Source organism: Colossoma macropomum, unplaced genomic scaffold (assembly GCF_904425465.1).
Source record: "Colossoma macropomum unplaced genomic scaffold, Colossoma_macropomum, whole genome shotgun sequence".
NCBI classification, from domain to species: domain Eukaryota; kingdom Metazoa; phylum Chordata; class Actinopteri; order Characiformes; family Serrasalmidae; genus Colossoma; species Colossoma macropomum.
The window spans coordinates 24,897,280-24,919,475 of record NW_023494800.1 but is presented as its reverse complement, the minus strand read 5'-3'; the positions used below and the strand labels follow the sequence as shown (position 1 = coordinate 24,919,475).

Here is a 22,196-nt window from a genome sequence, read left to right as displayed (position 1 = left end):
TTCTACGCGGGCGCTGTCGTCGTCTGGGTTTGTGTCCAATCGGAGCGAGCCGTGGGCGGTGCCGGAGAGCGCGTGTTGGAGGTTTCTGGAAGCCGCCTGCTGCTGCTCTCTCTCCCGCCGGCCCTCGTGAGCGGCTCAGCTTTAACGACGCTGTAGCTCGGACGCGATGGCTGCTGTGAAGGCGCTTAACCCCAAAGCGGAGGTGGCCAGAGCTCAGGCCGCACTGGCCGTGAACATTAGCGCCGCTCGGGGACTTCAAGATGTTTTGAGGAGTAACCTCGGACCGAAAGGGACCATGAAAATGTGGGTGAAGTTTTTTCTGCTTTGTTAACCGCTTTTGTCTGCGCACGCGCTTCGCTCGCTCTGTTACCTGAAGCCGTTAGCTGTTAGCTAGCTTCTTTCCTCACAAAGTTCTTCAATAAAAGTGTTCTTTGATTCAGCAGCTTGTCGGTGAGGGTGTTTTTCCCATGCTGCGCCAGCTATAGAAGCGTTATTGAGCAGAATTTTAGTGCTTACTTTGAAACTGCCAACTCACTGTTAAATCTGAATGTAGCACGCTAAGCTACCGCTGCTAGCGGGCTTCCCTTAAATCCACATGGTTCCTGTTCGGCTCTGCTAGCCTTTGAGCTAGCGGCTCTGAGACGGCGCAGACATTAACGTTATCCCCTCACAGAGTAGTTGGCTAAGCAGCTAGGTTAGCTGTCTAGCTGTGGACTTAAAACATGCTTTCTGGATTATTTCTTTTTCTCTGGATTTGAGCTAACAGCTAACTAGCTACATAAAACTGGCCGTATTATCGTATTTGCCGGTTTCATATTGTACTAGTTCATCTGACCCACCCTTTTCGGCACAGGCTCTTGTTCCTGAGCAGCGCGTTTGTCCTGTTAACGTAGTTGGATACCTTTATTAAGACATGCGCAGAACTATTAGTGACCAACCCCGGTGTTGTCTTTTTGCTACTTTCCTTGGCTTCAGTGACCGTGTTTTAACAGCAGACTTTAATATCCACAGGCTTGTGTCCGGTGCAGGCGACATCAAGCTCACCAAAGATGGCAATGTTCTGCTGCACGAGATGGTAAGAGATGATGCTCTGTTTTATGTACATATTCTCAGTGCTGTTTTCTCACTGTTTTAAACTGTAAAAGTAGACTTCATCAGGCAGTTTAGTGCTCTGTCGATGTTTTTTTTGTTTTTTTTTCTCTTCAAGGCTCGTCAGTGGTTTTCTTGTAAGTCTGCGCAATCTTTTGAATTGACAGCAGAAGTGTGTTGTGAACTTATTTCTTTAGAGTAGTTTTTACTCTGAATGTTCTTGGACCTGGTGCAGTTCATTATGTCATCATGATTACTGGCTTATCACTTAATGTTTCATTTTCCTTTTTTGTTGTTTTATTAATAGCAAATCCAGCATCCCACTGCATCTTTGATTGCTAAAGTGGCCACAGCCCAGGACGACATCACCGGGGATGGAACAACGTCCAATGTGCTCATAATTGGAGAGCTACTGAAACAGGCAGACCTTTACATTTCCGAGGTTAGTATTCATATTGTTTTATGATATTCATGTTGTTACATAAATAATAAGCAAATTTGTTTTGAAATTGACGTTGGTTTGCAGCATCGGAAACAGATCAAAGTATAGGACTAATTGTAGTCTGTATTTGTAAAGTCTCCGAACACAGTTCTGATCATTTCACATTGCTGTAAGGTGTCTTATTTATAGTGATGTGCCTCATTTGTTGCTTTTTTCCACCTTGTCTGCTTCCTCAGGGACTCCACCCCAGAATAATTGCAGAAGGCTTTGAAGCTGCTAAGGACAAGGCCCTGGAGGTGCTGGAGGAGGTGAAGGTGACCAAGGAGATGGATCGGGAGACCCTCATTAATGTGGCCAGGACCTCGCTGAGAACCAAGGTCCATGCAGAGTTGGCTGACCTGCTCACAGAGGTAACGAAAACAGGCAAAGATGTCTCTAAATTCACCTTTTCAAATTCTAGATCTCTGTGCTGTTATTTGTCATTTTACTGTGAAAGGAATACCATTCTCACATTTAAGATGAAGTGACAATTTACTAGACTGCTGTAAAAGGGATTTTAGTGAGCAAGTCAATATAACACTTGTCAGTACACTCTGTATTGCTGATATAAAAATGTAAGGCGAGTAAGCAGAAGTTCAGAGCTTCGGTCAGCCTATGTTTTGCCTGGTTTTAGTCTTGCTGTAAGCTGTTGCTACAGGCAGCCCTGTATTAGTTTATGAACTCGTAAGGCAAACCAAGACATATGAATGAGTCTGTGTGCACAGTAAACACCCATGGGTGCTTGTGTAGTACTCCTTGGTCTTGAACTGTGCTACAGTAATGTGTGGTCTACACCTCTGCAGTAGAAGACTCTCTGTTCTTACTACATGTATTCATGGGACCAGCACAAAAAAAGTAAACCAACTTTGATTTTTGCTTTTGCCAAAGGTTTGTCTTTAGTTGATTGTTTTGCAGTCCGCTCAGACAGACAGTTTCGTCTTGTTTATTACGTTCATTCTATGAACACTTGGAATGGTTTCTATATTTAATAGATTTTAGCTTGATGAAAGAGCAGCAATATACGAAGCAGTAAAAGGGAATAAAATTATTTCTTTGTGTTGTTAATTCATTTTATTTAGTTTGACTGTTAACCATTTATAGCAGTGCAGACTGAAGTCCAGCCCAGATACTTGAACACTGTGTGGTTGAATCTGTGAGTGTAGGCCTTACGTTCAAATACAGCTTTTAAATGGCTTTTAAAGCGTGATACCTTTGGCTACGCTGGAAAATGTCTCCTGAGAGACCTATGGATAAATGAATAAATAGCAAGCTAATGAAAACATTAGCAAAATGCAAAGTTAGTTACCCTCTAGAGCCTCCGCTGTAACAAGAATCCACATGCTGTGTGAATGAGAGCAAAGGGCTACAATTGTGGGGGGAAACAAGATCATGTTCAGGTTCATGGGCATTCACATGATGAAAACAATGTTACGGATTTATTTTTAGCTGTTCACTCATAGCTGTAACAAAACCCACTGCTTTTATAATGGAGAAAAAAATCTTTCCTTTGGGTCAAATTTAAGCAGATAAGACAAACTTTGATTATACGCCTAGTAGTTATGATATTGCTACTTTTAACATGTGTAGTGTATTTGAATGCTAACATTGATACCTTTACAGTCAGATCTGTCTTTTTTTCTTGTCTTATGTTGGAATTCACTTTAGTTTACATTTACTTCTTTTAGGAGGAGAAGTTCTGCTTTGTAAACTTCCCATTGAAAGATCCATTTATGAGTTGACTTTTTTCCTCAGGCTGTGGTTGATGCTGTGCTGGCCATCAAGAAACCAAACGAGCCTATTGACCTCTACATGGTGGAGATCATGGAAATGAGGCACAAAACAGAGAGTGATACACAGTAAGAGACTGCATTATTCTTGGTTTTCTTGTATATGGTTGTGGTATGCGTGGTGCATTCAAGACAGTTTAATGGATACATTTGGTAGAACAGTGTGCATAATAGTATTGACAGAATTGAAAAACTAGGCACAATTAGTAAGTAATGGTTTGTTATACTGTTAAATCACAATTAGTTAACCACAGTTTTTTGTTTTGCTTTTTAGATTGATCAGAGGTTTGGTGCTGGACCATGGAGCTAGACATCCGGACATGAAGAAGAGAGTGGAGGACGCTTACATCCTGACATGCAATGTCTCTTTGGAATATGAGAAAACGTAGGCTAAGATCGTTACACCATGCAAGAGTTTATGTGAATCTCTGTAATGCAAGTCATTTTAGTGCATACTACATTGAGTGATGTTTCCACAGGGAGGTGAACTCCGGGTTCTTTTATAAGAGTGCTGATGAGAGAGAGAAACTGGTGAAGGCTGAGAGGAAATTCATTGAGGAACGTGTCCAGAAGATCATTGCGCTCAAGAACAAAGTGTGTGCTGACAACGACAAGGGCTTTGTGGTCATCAACCAGAAGGTAAGTGAAAATCTCTTGTATGTTTCACAAGAACACTTTAGCTCACAGTTTAGTTTATTGTAATAATACACTCTAATGATAATACTTCAATGCTTTGTGGAACTAATTTGATTTTCTTTGAACATAAGTTAGTCTGAGGCGTGGCTAGCCACCCCTCTTTCTACAGAGTTTAATTCAAGGGTTAATCTAACACTCCTGATTCACTTAAGGGTTTAATGTCTGCAGTAGCATCTGAATCTTAGAGCCAGGTGTGTTTGATCTAAGCCAGTTGACAAAATGTGAAATTGTCTGTTAGGGAAATGCTATACTTTTCTAATAACCCAGAAATAGACTAAAGCCCTGTTATGCACAGTGAACACCCATGGGTGCTTGTGTAGTACTCCTTGGTCTTGAACTGTGCTACAGTAATGTGTGGTCTACACCTCTGCAGTAGAAGATGGTCTGTTCTTACTACATGTATTCATGGGACCAGCACATTGCATACTTTTGTCTCGAAACCTAGGCAGTTACTTCAGTAGCAGTGTCTAAACTCTGTCTTTTGTACCAGGGTATTGACCCATTCTCTCTGGATGCTCTGGCCAAAGAGGGAATTGTGGCTCTGCGCAGGGCGAAGAGGAGGAACATGGAGCGGTACGGATCTAATTCAGTCATTTTATAGCGTTGAAAAGCGATAGAAGTTGGCTAAAGAAATGTGACGGGCATGGCTGAATTCTGTTTTACTTTTTCTGTAGTAAATGCAGTCAGACACCATGCCAGATTACCATTCTTTCTCATGTAGCTACAGTGGTATCATACTGCATCTTATCACTGATATGAGGGGGAGCACACACGTCAAAATACAGTTTCGCCCAGTGGCTATGTGATCTGACCTGCTTGTTCAGGTTAATGTTGGTGTAACAAGACCATCATTGGTCGTTTTCTATTGTTTTTCAGACTATCTCTGGCCTGTGGTGGTGTTGCAATGAACTCTGTGGATGACCTCACTCCAGAATGCTTGGGTCATGCTGGTCTTGTCTATGAATACACACTGGTGAGTTGGGCCAGTTTTTTTGTCTCCTCATGCCCACTTATGGGAGGTTGATGATTTTAGTGATATTCAGTGTAAATCGCATGCTTATTGTGTGTTTACAACAGGGTGAGGAGAAGTACACGTACATTGAGAAGTGTGGAAACCCTCGTTCTGTGACGCTCCTGATCAAAGGCCCCAACAAACACACTCTGACACAGATCAAAGATGCTGTGAGAGATGGCCTACGAGCAGTGAAAAACGCCATCGAAGACGGTGAGAGTGTAGACTCCAAAAGTAGGATAGCAGAAAGCTCATTACATGATAATTGCAGATTGAATGAGTTCATTAAAATTAATTTCATTGATTTTTGTTGTGTTACATTTTACAAATTAAAGGCTTCAAGTATTACATTGTCTTAGGTATCTAGATTTTGGCATATAAAGGTGATTTTAAATAGGACTTCAATAAATCATTGATAAAATTTGATGATTAAAATAGTTGAAAATGAGTCTTTCAGACCCAACGCTTTTACTGGTTTTTATGAAACCATGCATTTCAGTTTCAGTAGCAGCATGTTCCAAAGAGAGCAAGGTAATCTGCCTACACAGGATGTTAAACCATTTATAGTGATATCACTGCAGTAGTCAAAGGTCGGGCTGTCAAGACTTGATAACTGTTTTAGATCTGTAATTTGAAGTGGTGTTGGTTATAATCACCTGGTTCAGTCCAAATGCTTTTCCTACTGCTCTGAATTGCTAGCAAGCATTCTGCACACCACATTTATTCCCCCCGAGTATGACAACGTGCTGGTGAGCAAGCTGTCCATCCGGAGCAGAAAGAAACTTGCATACTCGGATATGAAGCACTTGGTAAAGTGTTTTTTTGAGCAGCTTAAAAACTTGAAGAATCTATATAGAACCTAAATCATGGTCACCTCCTTGCTGAAAAGACCTAAAAGCTGTTTTCACTTATTATTTCACTTATTGTGGTTAAAATAGGCTGCTTCCTCTGCTGTTCTGCACTGCTCACCACTGACTGGTCAAGGCTGGATATTTTCTTTGTCATTAAAGTAAAACGCAAATCAAGATAGAGTTGAACAGAACATTCGAAAATGGAAATATTTGATAATTGCAGCCCTAATTGGGAAGTATTAAATTTAACTAGACAATTGCAGACCCCATGAAATTGAGTTCAGATTTGTTTTTTGTTTTTTTCCTCTCTACTGTATTCTTTAAAATGCCTGTGGTAAGTTAAGCACAGATCAAAGCAGTTTGCTTTATGTTGCAAAGTTTGTTTTTTCAGCAGTTCGGGGGAAAAGAGAAATTGCATTAGAGTTTTAATGATCCTTACCCTGAGATTGTAAGCCTCTTCAGTATTCAAGCTGCTTTTAATAGTGGTTGAGTGTGATTAATGGTAAAGTCTGTGACTTACCACAAGGGGGCATCCTCACACCTTCATAAGTCAGTCTGACTCCTCTTCTTTTCCTGGATATAGGCAGCGTTGTTGCAGGAGCAGGGGCATTTGAGGTTGCTGTGGCAGACGCTCTGGTGAAGCACAAGCCAAAAGTGAAGGGCCGGGCTCAGCTGGGTGTGCAAGCTTTTGCTGATGCTCTGCTCATCATCCCTAAAGTAAAGTGATACTTAAGTTATTTATATTGTACCATGTCACATTTATACACTATTTCCTTCGATTTGCACAAAGTGTGTTTCCCCTCATTTAACTTCAGGGCCGGGGTTCTAAAGCACAGCTGCATGTTTTCTTTGTAGGTCCTGGCTCAGAATTCTGGCTATGATCCACAGGAGACTCTTGTGAAGCTGCAGACTGAATTCAAAGAGTCTGGTCAGCTCATTGGGGTGGAGTTGAGCACAGGTGTGTATCTCTAAATATCCACTTTTCTTTGACTTACTCTAATTTAACTCGTGTAAAAAAAATCTTTTAAATCTATCAAGTCATCCTGACTTGGCTAATATCCTCCCGTTCAACATTTCTCAGGTGAGCCCATGCTTGCTGGGGAGGCTGGTGTTTGGGATAACTACAGTGTTAAAAAGCAGCTCCTTCACTCCTGGTGAGTAAAACCTAAATCTGTTTTAGAGACACTTGACTAGTCTGTTGTGAATGGTATTTGTATTATTATTATTATTATTATTATTACTATTATTGCCAGCATGGCTGAATTCTGTTTTACTGAATCTGTAGTAAATACAGTCAGACACCATGCAAGAGCACCTTTCTCTCTTATTTTAAAATGGTGATGGATGCTGGAAATCTCATCAAAGATTTAAGGGAGAACACAGAACACATTTATCCAGAACCCTGGTCCTGGTCTGGTTTCAAACACATTCTGCCACACTACTCTAGTGAATTAGCTTCTTTAGAAATCCTAAATTGACTCGATTCGCATGCAAGCAGCTTACTTTGGTGTTCGCATTACAAACCTGAGACTTCGACATAGCTCTCACTTAGCTTCTCAGATTAGTAGTGCCGATCTAGGATGTGTTCCTGTCAGTAAGATCACTGTAAATAAGATATAAATCTGATCCTAAATCAGAACTCTTTCTACTTTAAGAAGCTTTGTGATTTTTCTGCCTTGATGGTTCACCTTCATGTGTTTAAGTGACCATATCTGTCTTCAGCCCTGTTCACAGCGGATTAGGTTTAGCAGAGGAGGTCTGGTAATGTGAATCGACTGGCCGATTCGTACAAGATAAACTATCCGTGTAATTTTTCAAAATGACCCCAAATAGCCCAGTAATAAACATAATTGCATGGACGTTTTTGTCAGAATTTGCCACCAAAAATAAACTCCCAAAATGCAGCACTGGGTGCCTGTTATCAACGCAATTCAAAATAATGGTGACCGTATATTTTTGGTGACTGGTCAAAGTGACATGAAAGTGAAACCCAGAAAAAGAATAATCATTGCTTTGCTGGAAGGGCCTTCAAGAGATATTCTTCCTGATCTTACTCCTGTTTTTTATTATTATAAACTTTATTTTAAACAGTCAAATTTTGCAGGTAATGAAAAAACATCACTGATTTAATCGTTTTCATAGTTGCATGAAAATAATTGTATTAAAAGGATAATACAGAGATCTTACCCAAAGTAGCAATCCTAAACAGGTTGATGGCTCTGTTTGAACAGCTGTGAACAGTATAGGAAAGCAAAACCAACAGTCTTTTTAACCACTGCCTTAAAAATAAAAACGTTACAGTCAGGTCTTGTCTGTGAACAGGGGATAAGTTTTTAAGGTGCACCACTTCATACCGGAGCACATTCTAAACTATGCAGGGCAGTCAGAGTAATTTTCACACAGCTCTGGAGAGCTAGCCATCACGCTGTGATTTATTCCCAGTCACGAATACAGTTAAGAGCATGCTATCTAGCTAGCCATCCAGAAACATACTTGAACTGCACTTGGAGTTAAGACCAGTATTGTCGCCAGCTGGCAACTGCATACAGCTGGTCATGAGCTTGATAAACATTTGTTTCCCAACAGAAGTCCATGGATCAGATCCGGATCTGGTTTAAGTGAAAAAAAAATAAAAAAAATGAATTGGTGCCACTTTAATCATATAATATGAACAACATGGCCCAAGGTAGTTTTGAACTCTGCAGAAAAGTAGAGAATTGCAACAGCTGATCTAGATTCAGTAATGCTGACCTTGGCTGGTTTCTCAGCTTGAGGTAAAAAAAAAATGTCTAAAAGATGTAAATGTCTATCTAAACTAAATCTCTCTCTCTCTCTCTCTCTCTCTCTCTCTCTCTCTCTGTCTCTCTCTCTCTCTCTTTCTCTTTCTCTCTTCTCTCTCTGTTTCTCTCTTCTCTCTTCTCTCTCTTTCTCTCTCTCTAGCACGGTTATTGCTAGTAACATCCTCCTGGTAGATGAGATCATGAGAGCTGGAATGTCTTCCCTCAAAGGACAAAATCAAGCATGATAAAAACCTGCGGGATGAAGAAAGGCTGGAGATGGCCTGTCGCTCAGCGCCCAGACGCCTTGAGTTCTGCGCTAAGTGCATCCTGTCTGGATTCATACAGCGACGACAAACACCTCTCTTTATGTGTCAGCTCATTCTGTGTCCAGTAGCGTTTTATGCCCCCATGGAATTGTCGCTCTTCCATTGATCAATTGGGTTATTTATGAGATTTTGTTAAAGGCACTGAACTGCGATACACACTTTTTCTTTGTACCCATTAAACGTTTTGGTTCATGAAAATGCGTCGTGTCATTTACCTTTGAAGACCCGACCGGTTGAAGAAAATCTTATTCCATATAAATTGGACAAACCACGCTGAGACTTTCTCCCTTGAAAGCATTTTATTTAAATAAAATTAACACAGTTTTCCCGACAGGTCGTCATCTTATTAAAACTTGCTATGCATAATTAGTCTATAAAACGCAAGAGTTCAAAAACAATGCTCTGCTGCTGTTAGTGGTTCTGGATAACAAAAGTGATCTGTATGAAATGTGATGTGCTCAAAATCAGCTTCTCAAAGGTTTAAAAACTGATTCTCAGCATTATTACACACAAAAGAAACATGATGTGAAATGTGTATAATTATGCAAACAGTGGTGCAACTTCAGTATTGCTACAGGCGTTGAAACAGCAGTAGAAGAAAGTTGTTAAAATTCGAGGAATTCTGTTGATGAAGATGATGGTTTGGAATGTGCAACACTTCAAAAGATCTTGATATGCATTCAGCCTAGTCCTTCTGTTTAATTTTCCTCAAAACCAGCAATGTCAAATCCCTCCCATCTGCTTCATTCAGTCACCCTACGCAACGAGTGCCATTCTGTTCATTTGTCCTCCTTTCCATGTACTTCCTTACCCATTCCTGTCACCAGACTCCTCCAATTTCAACCAAAACCTTTTATTCAGTTCTCAAATCACATCAAAATCTAATACAGTGGTCAGTTTGAATCTGATGGAAATGAAAAATACAGTGTAAAGGCAGACTGTAATGGACAGTATGTTGTTGAGGTGAGGTTAGAAAACATTTCTCTGTAACTGATTACACTAACAACAGACACCATGTTGTAAACTACTCGATAATTAAGGCAGAAAAAAAAAACAAAATGACAAACCATATTTCTAATCTGCGCTTAAAGATGTGTGAATTGATATTCTTGGTTAATGTCAATTAAAGTTGTTCAAGTACCATCTAGTCTTGCGTAAAATTCTGTCTGACATCCCTTTGCTTGATATACATTCTTTGGATCCATAAATCTCATGTTAATGTTTAAAAAAAACATCTGCCACATTAAAGGGGAAATATGCTAATTTTTCAATATTTCTGCATAATTGAATGGTTAAGATGTGTCTAGAGTGGTCTGATGTGAAACGCTCTGTTCTAGAGGAACTTACCGAATCAGACTTGATCACAGTGGTGATGACGGAAGAGTTTAATGCCTCTAAAAGCTCCCTCACAGAAAGTTATGAGATGGTTGTGAATTGTTTTTCCTGATGCCCAAGATGTTTTACAGTAGTTTTGAGATATGGTTTTGGCCTTAAACATATTTTTATAACCCATTCTTGACAGAGTGGTACATTTTTTAGTTTTACTTCTATTTTACCTTCATCACATATGGTCAGCATTACATATAAAAAAAAAAAATTAGAAGACAAGTAGGTTCACTGGTTGTTTTAGATTAGTGAATAAAATGGCTATGATTGTGTTGTAGACCTTCCCATTACCACCACTGTTAAGAAATCTGAGTTGTTAGATTTCACATCAAACCACTCTGAATTCCTCTGTTTAATCTCATTGATTAAATTATGTAGACATTATGGAAAATCGGTGGAATTCCCTTTCAACTGCACCGACCTCTCAAAAAGGTAAGTATGGCACACTTCAGTATGTACTAGAAAAAGAAAATCACTTTGGTTTTGCAACATACAGAACACTCCTTCAGAAGTGACAGCAATCAACTCAATACAACTGACATTCAACACAGCAGCAACTCTTCACCACAATCTCGTTTTCTAAAAAGATATACAGTCTAAACTCTAATCAAACAAGCTCACCTGCGTTCTGTCCATCATCTCCGCACAGCTGCTGGTGTTAACCTAACCGTTTCATCATCATAAGGCAATGTTCATACAGTTCTTATATTAGTGTAACCTGAAGTTCAGTCACATAGGCTGTGGTTGGAGGCGCAGAGCCTGAAAGAAACAAACTGCACACAGACATTATCAGGCATCTCTCTGGTGTTCTTTCTTCTCATTCAAAGTTGTGGATCAGTCCACCACAGAAGGGCTAATGTCTCCAGACCGTCCACTTCCACTCTGTACCAAACTCCAAGCCAGATCGTTTAGTTCCTTCAGACCAAGTTGGTCGTCCAGTGCTCTTCGGTCCTGGTGCAGCGTACCTGACGTTAAAGTCCAGAGCTTTTCCTTCTAGAACAGCCTCACCTGTTTCTTCAGCTCATTTTGTTTCCACAGTGCCAGACGGTCAAAGTCAGCTATGGTCATCCTAAAGACCTGGTAGAACTCTTCAGGGGACAAATGTCTCTGGAGTGATGTGGAAGCAAATAAGACAAGGCTGGTTACAAACAACAGTTTGGGTACGAAAACAGCATGAATGGCTTTTAATCTGTTGTTCTAAAACATTGTTCTGGTTCTAAAATCTGATTGGCTCCAAGCTTTTGTAAAATGCTGAACATGCATGCATTAATTATCAAAGGTTTGGAATCATTTGAGATATAATACAAGTTATACAGTAATCAACTGTTAACTACAGTAATTTCTTGACGTAAAATAAAAGATCCCCAAGATTTCGTAACCGGTTTTCAAATGCAGATCATGTTATAGAGCAAACCTACAGCCCTGTCCATCTCTGAAAATTCCTAAATTGTTACAGATTTCTACATTATATTATTGAAAACAGTGAATCCACTTTTGAACTATACTGTACATTTGACCAGATATTAACTGAATTCCATATTAATGCACACATTTATTAAAAATCACTGTGCTGTTCATGGAGTAATCGTATCATGTTGCTTGGCAACCATAGATTATTGTTAAACTATGTTGCTGTACTCTGTTGCCATTTACAACTGTATCACATCATTGCTTTATTATGTAACTGTAAGGAATACACAGTGTCTGTGGTGTTGATTTACCTCTAACCTTGTCCTGTCCACGTCACTGGGGAGCTGGTTATGCCCTCGAACAGTGACTATCAGATCCTGATATGGGTAAATCTGCAGGAGTGAAACGTGAGAAACTTGTCTAAAACGAACAGATATGATCCGACTCATACATGTAGATTTTGAACCTGCTGATTTCTTGTACAAACCAGTGCTTCGACAGAGTTGTGTGGACTCACCTTGTATTCTGAAACGGACAAAAGGAGAGACAAGAGAAATGAGGTCTAACCCTTTACAAAGCTACAGCAATTGCTCAGGCTTGATCGTACTGTGTGATTGACAGCATGCCTACCTCTGTATCCCCAGTTCACTGCATTGGTGCTGTCATAGTGGAAGAAGTCAGCACTGTGAGGCTAGAAAGACAAGCAACAGATTCATCAAGCCTTAGAAACACTTCACCTGTAAGCATATATACATATAACATTTCATAACATTTCATAGTGGTAGAGGCCTAAAAGGAAGTTGAGAATGCTCTGTAAATGTTTTTGTAGCTATGTGTTTATGTCATTGGTGAAAATGAAGTTCATGAAGGTTTTGAGGGTTTCAAAAATGTAACAGATCTGTACTTTCCCTCCCTGTAATCACTGTGTTGGAAAGGAGAACTGATAAGCGAAATGAGACTAATGTCACTTCATACCATTTGCTTAAAGTTGTGTAGTATGTACATATAATATTTTATTAATTTTTACTGTAAAACTAGAGAAACATTACAGCAGTAATAGGTGGTCAGACTGGTAAATTCCCTCTGTTTCTGCTATGGGTTTAAAAGAGTGCAACACACGTTTAAGTGCCCTGATGCTTCAGAAAAACTGTGAAATTCTGATAATATAATACTTAATGGTTTCCCCCTATAAACATCTACAGCTAAATTTCCACATGATGATGGAAAAACATTTAAAATGAAATCACTCACACATCTGCAGTTTGAGATTTCTCCACAGGGGGGAGCTATTAGTGCGCTAGCCACAGAAGCATCAAGTTAATATTTTCTATGTATCACAGATAGAAAGAGGTTTAATTGCCTTTTTGTTATTCAACGTTTCAGTTGCTGTAAATAGTTTTTGGATTCTGAGACAAAGACTGAAAACAAAGGCCTTTTTTTGATGAACTTGTGTTTGTGAATATAGATTTTAGCAAAGAAAATCAATTCATATTCACATTCATAGATTCGTTAAGTACTTAATATATAGTGCTAATTATTTTTAGATATCTTTAGATATTTTTTTTTTTAGATATCTTTAGGGTCAGGTGTGTCAGGACAGCAGGGCTGTGGGTTGTTTGTCCACAGTCATTAAGCTCTATTTAAAGCAGGGGTCACCAGTTCTACACACAAGGCTGCTGTGGCTGCAGGTTTTCATTGCAATCAAGGAGAAGCTCACCTGATTCCACTTGTTTAATCAGTCTTCAAACAGCTGGTTAATTATATTGAGCTCCTGCTTTGCTGGAATGAAAAACTGCAGCCACACCAGCTCTCTGTGGATACGACTGGACGCCCCTGATTTAAAGGCAAGTTTGCTCAAAAAATCAATTTGCAATCTGAATTATTGTGTGATGAAATGTTTATTTCCACATTGTCATCAAAGGTAAAGATTTGTCATGCCTGCCGTGGCTGCATGTTTTAGCTTAGGGAGCTTGATGGTTTAGATTTTGCTGTTGTTCTTTTTCCTCAACTTTGTTGTGTAAGTTACATTTCAGCAGTGTGGTTTGAAGTCGGTGGTCTTCACTGGGGTAAATGTTAGGGGTTCACTGGGGTAGATGCACGCTTTATAGGAGAGTGTTGCAATGATGGTTGGGAATATGCTGGCTTGCCTTCTCATTATGTGCTCTGCTGTGTATATAATCTATATAGTCTTTATGCAACCTGGGCAAGACAACAAGGTTCGTTCTGGATGAGCAGATAATAGTGTTAATCATGCCATAACTGTATCTTTCACCAAGGCGTGTTCAGAAGGATCTTAATCTCTGTATTTACTGGCTAGCACAGTTTAGCACAATTTAAATGTATATTAATATTTGGGAGCTGGGGAAAAAATTTCCTTTTGGCCAGACCATCAGTTTAAGTACGAAAGCCTTAAAGTACTAATGCTGATGAAATTCTGAAAAGTAGGTGAATCTCTGGCTGTTGTTGAAATATGATGAGTAAGACTGATCAGCCCACACAGTGTATTGATTCAGAGAGTGGCCTTGGCGTCCACCCACCACCTTCATCTCTGAGCTCTTACCCGGTTTAGGCCGTTCCTGCCGTATCCCGGCAATGAGGCCGATTTGGAGATGAAGGAATCTGTAGGAACACACAAACATACAAATAAACACACAGGCTGTTTATGCCAGGAGCACTAAACACCCCCTCACTGTGACCCAGCTCAGCTGCAGACCTCAGAATAGGATGAGCTGCTGATACAGAAACACACATTCTCACAGTCATAACCAGGAGGGGTTCACAGAGCAGGACTTCTCAGTGAACAGAAGGAATTAAGCTAAAGTGGCAAATTTCTAATAGAACCTTTTCATCTGAGGTTATCTTGGTAACTGAGAAATCCTGCTTTGTGCAATAACTGACAAGTCAGCAGTGCAAACGTGTGAGAACACTGTATGGCCAGTAGAGGGTGCTGTCTGCACACGTTTAAACATACAAAAGTAAGGAGACTTGCTTTCAGTTTTTCAAAGAAACCTGCAGGGATATTTTTTCACACCTCCAAAGTTCAGCCTTAGAAACTGGTTGCATTTTCTGCTTCTCACTGTCCAAGTAATCCCAGACACATTCAGTGATGCTGAGGTCTGGAGTGGACAGTCCATTGTTGAGAGCATCAGCAGCTTCTTTGTTTGATCTGCGAACTTTAATATTCTCAGTAAGGGCTTCTTGACAGCTACACATCCTTTCAGACTCAGTGTTGAGTTGTCTTCTTACAGTGGACAGAAACACGGAGAGTAGGGTTGGATTTTCTCCTCTCTCTGAAAGATGAAAGCTTTAAGTACTGTTTAGCTGATGGTGACAGTTTAGGTGGTCTACCAGGTCTTGCATGGTTGTCAGGAGCCCCATTTTCTCTACAACTTTTAACCAAAAACTATAAACAAAACTCCAGTTTTGTTTTATTTTGTTTTTTATTTGACTTTCCCTTCTTCATGCACGTGGATTGTCTTTTATTATTACATTGTTTCTGAAAAATTAATAACTTAATGGTGTTTTTGACTGGAAATGAAAGAAATGAATGGGGGTCTCTGACATTTGCACAGTACTGTACATCTTTTCAAATGCAAAAATACTGAAGCACAGATTGTGTTGATGTAATATCAGTTCTGCATGACATGATTCCTATATTTGAATCAAGTACATAAAGTCCATCACTTTATCCAGTGCACCATCACTTTTTCATGACCAAGCCCAACATCATACTTCTACATTAGAGAGAGCAGATATTGCACTCAGCAGCATGGATGGAAAAAGAGAAGACATCAACTGTGTAAATGACTCACCACTGTCTGCGCTGTAGTGGGATCTAGGAGCTGCAGAGAGAGAGAGAGAGAGAGAGAGATGGAGTTACAGTCATGTTGATAAGGCAATACAATAGACATGGCAATTCAATAATTCAGGACTGACTCCATTATTGACTCAGACAGAATGAGAAATGGGCAGATTTAGAGGGAGGAACCAAAAGAAAGTGAAAGATCAGAATGTAACTGACACCATAAAAGAGCTGCACAATATATAATGTTTGTTAATCGCTATTGAAATATTTACTTTCATAATAATAAGGCTGCAAAATAACCAATCATAGTGTTTGTCCTGTGTGCTCTGATCATCCTGATCAATCTTTCACATTAATTTCTGTGGGTGTTTTGATGAACCAAGGTTTTCATGTAGTCCAACAATACTATTTCAGTCAAACTACTGCCAGCCAATCATTATTGATTCATAATGTGTTTTAATATATTGCAAATAAGGCATATTGTAATTGCAATATACAGTAATATAATTGCAATACTGGTATTACTGTACAGCTCTACACAGTACAATAAAGCAGGCAAGTCAGATCATCCCTTATAGTACTGCTGAATTATGGCCTGTATTGAGGTCCATCAGATTATCGTTTAAACCCAAATCTGCCTTTTCTCTCAGAGACAGAAAGCATGAGTGAGATCAGCGTTGCTTTTATGCCGTCTCATGAATAATAGAGGACGGGGACAAAATCAGAGGTATGGGAGGGGAGGCACGCACAGCGGGGGGTGGTAGGTTCGCGTATTGTTGTGTTGTCACTGGTTCTAATATTAGCGTCAACCCTTTGTCCCAGAATTAAAGCCATAGTCGGGTGAAAAAATCAAATTTACCCAGTTTTCCTCTTACCCAGAATATATTTGATCAGCTGTTTGTCTGAAGTTTGCTTATTTTGTTTATTAGGTTTATGTGGGTAAAAATATGGGCGAATTCAGGCTTGACTTCTACTGTACTTTTATCTATATGTAAAGGTAACAGTGCAGGCCTGCAGGCAGACCCATGGAGGGGTCGAATGGGGGAAACTGGGGGGAGGGGTGTAGGTCTGGCCAAAGGAGTCACACTTTCCAGCAGATAGGCCTGTCATGATCATGAAATTTTTGCTGACGATTATTTGCCATATAAATAACCATTTAATTGTCTTTTCTTGTTCATGTCACTATTAAAGTACAAACCTAAAGTGGCCATGGTAGTGTGATGATTTAGGCATGCAGTTTGCACAGTGTTAATCATAAAGAATAAACATTTACTTATTAGCTACATTAGCCTCATAGCACCATTCCAAAACTAAAGAAGCAAACTTCAGACATCAAACATGCCTTGCAGATTGACCACGTTTGGTGGGAAACTGTGTAAATGTATAAAATGCGTAACACAAAGAGGGTCACAAAATCTTTGGTTCCCTGCCGATACAACTCTACCAATCTTCAAGACGACTACAAGGTGCTTGAAATGAACACAGTATAATTTCTCTTGTATCTAAGACCAGTCTCACAGTCAACACAGACCAGTCAAACATTCTCAGCTCCACAAGTACTGTGAGAAAAAGGGTGGAAAAGGCTTACGGAGGATAAAAGGATGATAAACTGCACTGATTGTAAGAGTCGGTAGCTCAGTCAGACTCAAGATTACATTTCTCTGCTGTGGCATTGAGCAGAGTTTAATCACAGAAAAGGACAAAGGTCTGTGTGTGTGTGTGTGTGTGTGTGTGTGTGTGTGGAAATGGAGAAGGACAAATTATATTAAAAGTCTATGCTTATGTCTACAGTGTATTACATTAAGGTTAGTGATGTTTCTGGACATGGGGTCAAGGGCTCTATGGCCACATGTGTATTGTATATAAATGAAATCAAAACTGCAATCCTGGATTTGGATTCAATAAAGTGAAGCTGCTGCTGCTGCAGCCTGCAAACAATCAGGAAATGTTTACTGAAGAATAGAAACACTGATGGTTTTAAAGTCTCTTTGAGTAGGGTTTGAGTAATGTAGGCAATATTTTTTACTTAAACGATGAAGATGGCTAGTAAAAATTATAATAAAATACAAGATATAAAATCTAACGTTCCCCTTTTCGAAAAGAAATGTCTTTAATTATCTAAGTGTAATGACTAGGGTTGAAAAACCCATCACAGAGGTGGTGATTCAACTGCATCTGTTTTATAATGTCTGAACTGATTATAATCAATTATATTAATAGTCAGTAACTACTTTTATTAGCTGACTTTAAGTCAGGCCTATTATTCGCTTAAAAGGGCTGGAAAAAGCTCATGAGAGATGGAGAGAAACTTACTTGGTAACTATGAGATTAATATGTAAAGTCTGACTCCACTGACGGCTCCTTACAGGTTAAACAGTGATCATGACTGTGTGGCTCAGTGTACATGTACTGGTTTAACAGTGTGTTAATAAAGGTGTGATATGGGGACAGGGATTCCCTTTTACTTCTCATTACACTCATCAGGAGCCTGGGGGGATGCTGGGGCCCACTGTCTCCCTCTTACTAATCCACTCACAGTGGGGGCCAGTCTAGCTGCCAGACATGCTCATTATTCAACACACACCCACACACACACACACACACACACACACACACACACACTCTGCTGCTACTTCTTATACACACGCTATTGTACAGTATTGGCGTCCTGTAGAGAACAGAGACACACACAGTGCACTCAGCAGGGCAGTCAGACACACTTTAATATATACCATACAGTATTATGAAAAAGAAAGACAGTACTTCATTTTTTAAATTTCCATTCAAAACGGCCATTAAGGACAAGTTATTAATTTTCTAGCATCAAGGGAAAAAAAGCAGAAATATAGACAGTCATAAGTGAACGTGTGGGCACTCCTGTTCAAATTACATATTTGATTTTATATGTAAAAACTAAAGACCATCTCTTTGTGTAACTTAATTTCTGCTAATTTTAATGCAATTTTTTTATTTATTTGCAGAATCTTACATATTGGAAAACATAACATAAATGTGACGTGCATGAGTTTGGGCACCCTATCCCTTTGACTGAAACCATTGCCTAACAAACGTTTCTTGTAGCCAGCTATCAGTCTTCCCTTTTTTGATTTAGAAATTTGTCTGCTTTTTTCTTTGCTGAATGCTTCTAGTTCAGAAATATTCCTAGGTTGTAAGAAATATTCATAATTTTGAAAGAGAGCCATTTCAAGGCCTTAATTTTGCTTAATGTATGCTGTATTAACTTCTTTTCACTTAGAAAATCAACAAAAGGTGTAATTTGACCAGGTGTGCACAAACTTTTGCATACAACTATTTAACAGCAAAATATATAATTTTTCAATATTAAGTAAGTCCACTCCTTGCAGCTTTTTACAGCTTCCATTCTTTTCAGCAGACTTGCTTTTAGTGTTTTCAAAGAAATCTGTAGGGATATTTTTCCACACCTCCAAAGTTCAGTTTTAGAAGTTGGGTGCATTTTCCTGCTTCTCATCATCCAAGTAATCCCAAACAGTTCAGTGATGTTGAGGTCTGGGGTGGTCAGTACCTTGTTCTGAGAACACCAGCAGTTTTTCTTTGATTTACAACATTTCTCCTTTTTATCCATTTCCTTTTCTCAGTAAGGGCTTCTTGACAGCTACACATCCTTTCAGCCTCAGTGTTGATTATCTTCTCACAGAGGAAGGAAGAACAGAAACACCTGTGGATTTTTTCATATCTGAAGTAAGAGTGGAGCTTGATTTTTTCCTCTCTCTCAAAGATGAAAGCTCTGAGTCCTGCTTATGTGATGCTGACAGTTTTGGTTGTTCTTTTAGGTCTTGCACTGTTAGGAGTCTCTTTTCTTCTATATCTAAACTCTAGTTCTGGAAACACCTGTTTCTTCACTTATTTTCCTTTGTTTTTCTCCTTATGCAAGTGGATTATCTTGTATCTAAGCTCCTCAGAAATATCTTGTGAAAAATCAATCACTTGAACTTAATGCCTTTTGGGGGGGGGATTAAATAAATGAAGGATGGTCTCTGACTTTTGCATAGTACTCTAACTACTTTAAATCTCCAAACTAAAGTATTTCCTGACCAGATATTTATCTTGCATAAATAAATTACAATATTAAGACTTAAGTATGATATATTACTGATAGGGGGAATACATTTTTCACAGGATCTAATTAAAATGAGACCAAAAAAGTGTTTGAGTGAGAACTAGTAGTGTGGTTACAAATTGTCACTATTAGGCAGTAACACGGTCAAGCTGAGTAACCTCTATAGCAAGCTGCATGAAGTGTTTTAATTGAAGTTGACCTCATGGAAATAATTAGTGCAAATAGCCTAGTCTATCGTTAGCTAGTCATCTAACTAGTAACTAGTTACTGTCTTTCTCATAGATGTTTTCCATTTTAGGTCATATTTCCTTTTAATTAAATGTTAAAACATTTATTGAATAAATCAATCCAGTGCTACATTTAATGTTACTGTTTAATTAAAGCTACACTCTGTACAAATATGTATAATTGCACGCAATGTGTGGAAGAACATTTTATAATGTTGGTTACGCGTTGGACCCCTTCCCTGAGTTGATGAATCTGATTATTGTGAGCGCATTGAAAGAGTATTTAAAGAGAACCCAGGCAGAACTTGATGGACGTATCTGCCGAGGATGATTAATGCGTAAAGACACATGACGTGAGCCGAAAAACTTCCACCAAACCCGAACCAACGCTCGACAGGGTGATAAACAGCAGCTCTCTCACTCACTAATGCTACTTCTCTGTTTTAAGAAAAATCTTACATAGTGCAGCTTTAAAAAGCATATGCTTAATATATACACTGTATAGTACAACAGAAGATTATTATTCATTCTTTTGTTATGTTCTTACTGGCTACCAACTGGAGAAGGAGCGTGTAATGCTGGAAGATGAAATCATTTCAGTTCAGAAGTACAATGAAAAATATTTTGTTTCTAATAGCAGATTAGAAGCATACATTCAATTTTAATTTAGGAAAATCTTAGTTTTTTGCCTTTCCTGGAAGCTTTCCTGCTTTCAGTGCTGGTGTTGTCCATGTACTATGGTGAACGTATGAGGGCAAAGAGAGAGTGATCTTACAGCCATTAACTGTGTTACTGTAGCCCAGATTGTGCAGCGCCTCTTTACTCCCACTGCGAGAGTTCCGTGCACTGGCCCAAGGGTCGTTGTCATAGGAACAGGACCTGGCCTTCATTTCTTCCTTCAGGATCATCCGCCCAATCCCAGCTTGGATCTGGAGAACAGGATGAGAGGGAAAGAAACCTCAGTGACTCAATGGCTCTGTAGGGAGGTTATGTTAAGGCCATTCCATGTCCACTGAATATTCTCCAACAAACCAATATTCTGATGTTGGCAGTCGACTTTATACTCTTCAGACCAGAACACATCGACCAAACAAACAGCAACAAACACAAACATTGGTGTGCCACACCCCTGTTTGATTGTTGGCTAAATCTAAAACGTTCTTACCCCATTCGTGCTGGTTCATCTGGCTTGTTGGTTCTGCAAACATTCTAATGATGGTGTTTGTTGCAGAATGTTTGACCAGTATGCTATGGCTTTTCCAGACTAAGAACTAAAACTAAATGAACGAGTGTAAATGGAGGAGAACATTCTAGAACAGGGGTGCTCAATCCTGGTCCTGGAGGTGTACCCCCCTGTAGAGTTTAGCTCCGTCCCTAATCTAATGCACCTGATCCAGATAACGAAGGCCTTCAGGAGCATCTGATAACTAGAGCCCGGTGTGTTGGATCTTAACTCTCCGTTGTGGTAGATCTCCAGGACCAGGATTAAGCACAGGATTAAGTTCTATTCTAGAAAAGTGTGGTAGAGAATAACATTGTAGAACAGTATGGGTGGTGGAGAACATTCTAGAACAATGTGAATTGGGGGAGGACATTTTAGACAACCCAAGACACACCAACCAACTTTTGGGCTTTTTGGAGAGCATTGTGTTGATGTGCTCTGTGCTTAAATCTGGGAGGCATAATGTTTCAGTGGGTTTCAGAAGAAAGTAATAGAGTAGTTATAGGCAAAAATAAATATGGGAGAAAAGGTGAGGGGGGAAAAAAAATCAGTGTCTTTACTCTGTTAATGCTCTGACTGCATCCATCCTCCTCTCCTCCTGAGGAGAACCTGCGAGCTCGAGAAACTGAGAGAGAGAGAGAAAGAAATCTACTGTTACATTTTCATTTTTGCACACTCTTGGCTTTCTCTTTAGCAGTTTCATAAGGAGTTTAAGAGTTTCTGCAATAGTCCTGAAGAAGTTCTGTACATGCTGAGATCTTCTTGGATAATACACAGATTAGATAGATTCAACTTTGTCATTGCTCAGTACAAGTCAATGAAAAGCACTTTGCATCTACCAGAATATATAAAATATTTACTGGAGAATATTTTACAAATATACAGAAATATAAATATATACAGTGGGGCAAAAAAGTATTTAGTCAGCCACTGATTGTGCAAGTTCTCCTACTTAGAAAGATGAGAGGTCTGTAATTTTCATCATAGGTACACTTCAACTATAAGAGACAAAATGAGGAAAAAAA

General features: G+C 39.3%; 2 protein-coding genes and 2 non-coding genes across 4 annotated transcripts in view; 3 read left to right on the top strand and 1 right to left on the bottom strand.

Annotated features, from left to right (window-relative positions):
* The first annotated feature begins 82 nt into the window (after positions 1–82).
* On the top strand, positions 83–10,100 carry cct6a (chaperonin containing TCP1, subunit 6A (zeta 1)). Its single transcript, XM_036587629.1, has 14 exons — positions 83–303; positions 1,012–1,075; positions 1,397–1,531; positions 1,768–1,941; positions 3,323–3,426; positions 3,632–3,742; positions 3,837–3,996; positions 4,544–4,626; positions 4,930–5,026; positions 5,131–5,278; positions 6,500–6,633; positions 6,772–6,874; positions 6,998–7,070; positions 8,857–10,100. The coding sequence occupies exons 1-14, from the start codon at positions 167–169 to the stop codon at positions 8,939–8,941; spliced, it is 1,608 nt and encodes a 535-aa protein (XP_036443522.1). The 5' UTR covers positions 83–166; the 3' UTR covers positions 8,942–10,100.
* On the top strand, positions 4,695–4,824 carry LOC118820733. Its single transcript, XR_005008278.1, has one exon. It is a non-coding gene; the product is annotated as a small nucleolar RNA SNORA15 (small nucleolar RNA).
* LOC118820734 lies at positions 7,169–7,299 on the top strand. Its single transcript, XR_005008279.1, has one exon. It is a non-coding gene; the product is annotated as a small nucleolar RNA SNORA15 (small nucleolar RNA).
* A 204-nt stretch (positions 10,101–10,304) lies between the features above and the next one.
* LOC118819725 (actin-binding LIM protein 3-like) overlaps positions 10,305–22,196 on the bottom strand; it is a 115,346-nt gene continuing 103,454 nt past the window's right edge. The window contains exons 16-23 of the mRNA XM_036587628.1: positions 21,732–21,796; positions 20,725–20,878; positions 15,631–15,660; positions 14,379–14,437; positions 12,449–12,509; positions 12,336–12,343; positions 12,130–12,210; positions 10,305–11,515 (exon numbers count right to left, since the gene is read on the bottom strand). Of these exons, the coding sequence (XP_036443521.1) occupies positions 11,402–11,515; positions 12,130–12,210; positions 12,336–12,343; positions 12,449–12,509; positions 14,379–14,437; positions 15,631–15,660; positions 20,725–20,878; positions 21,732–21,796 (572 nt within the window). The 3' untranslated portion in view covers positions 10,305–11,401. The remainder of the gene's footprint in view (positions 11,516–12,129; positions 12,211–12,335; positions 12,344–12,448; positions 12,510–14,378; positions 14,438–15,630; positions 15,661–20,724; positions 20,879–21,731; positions 21,797–22,196) is intronic.

Excerpts from the sequence above, each read along its gene's own strand:
- cct6a (XM_036587629.1), top strand. The coding sequence starts at position 167 with ATGGCTGCTGTGAAGGCGCTTAACCCCAAAGCGGAGGTGGCCAGAGCT. Across the intron at positions 1,076-1,396 it reads ATGTTCTGCTGCACGAGATG|CAAATCCAGCATCCCACTGC; the intron begins GTAAGAGATGAT and ends TTTTATTAATAG. Across the intron at positions 3,743-3,836 it reads TCTTTGGAATATGAGAAAAC|GGAGGTGAACTCCGGGTTCT; the intron begins GTAGGCTAAGAT and ends ATGTTTCCACAG.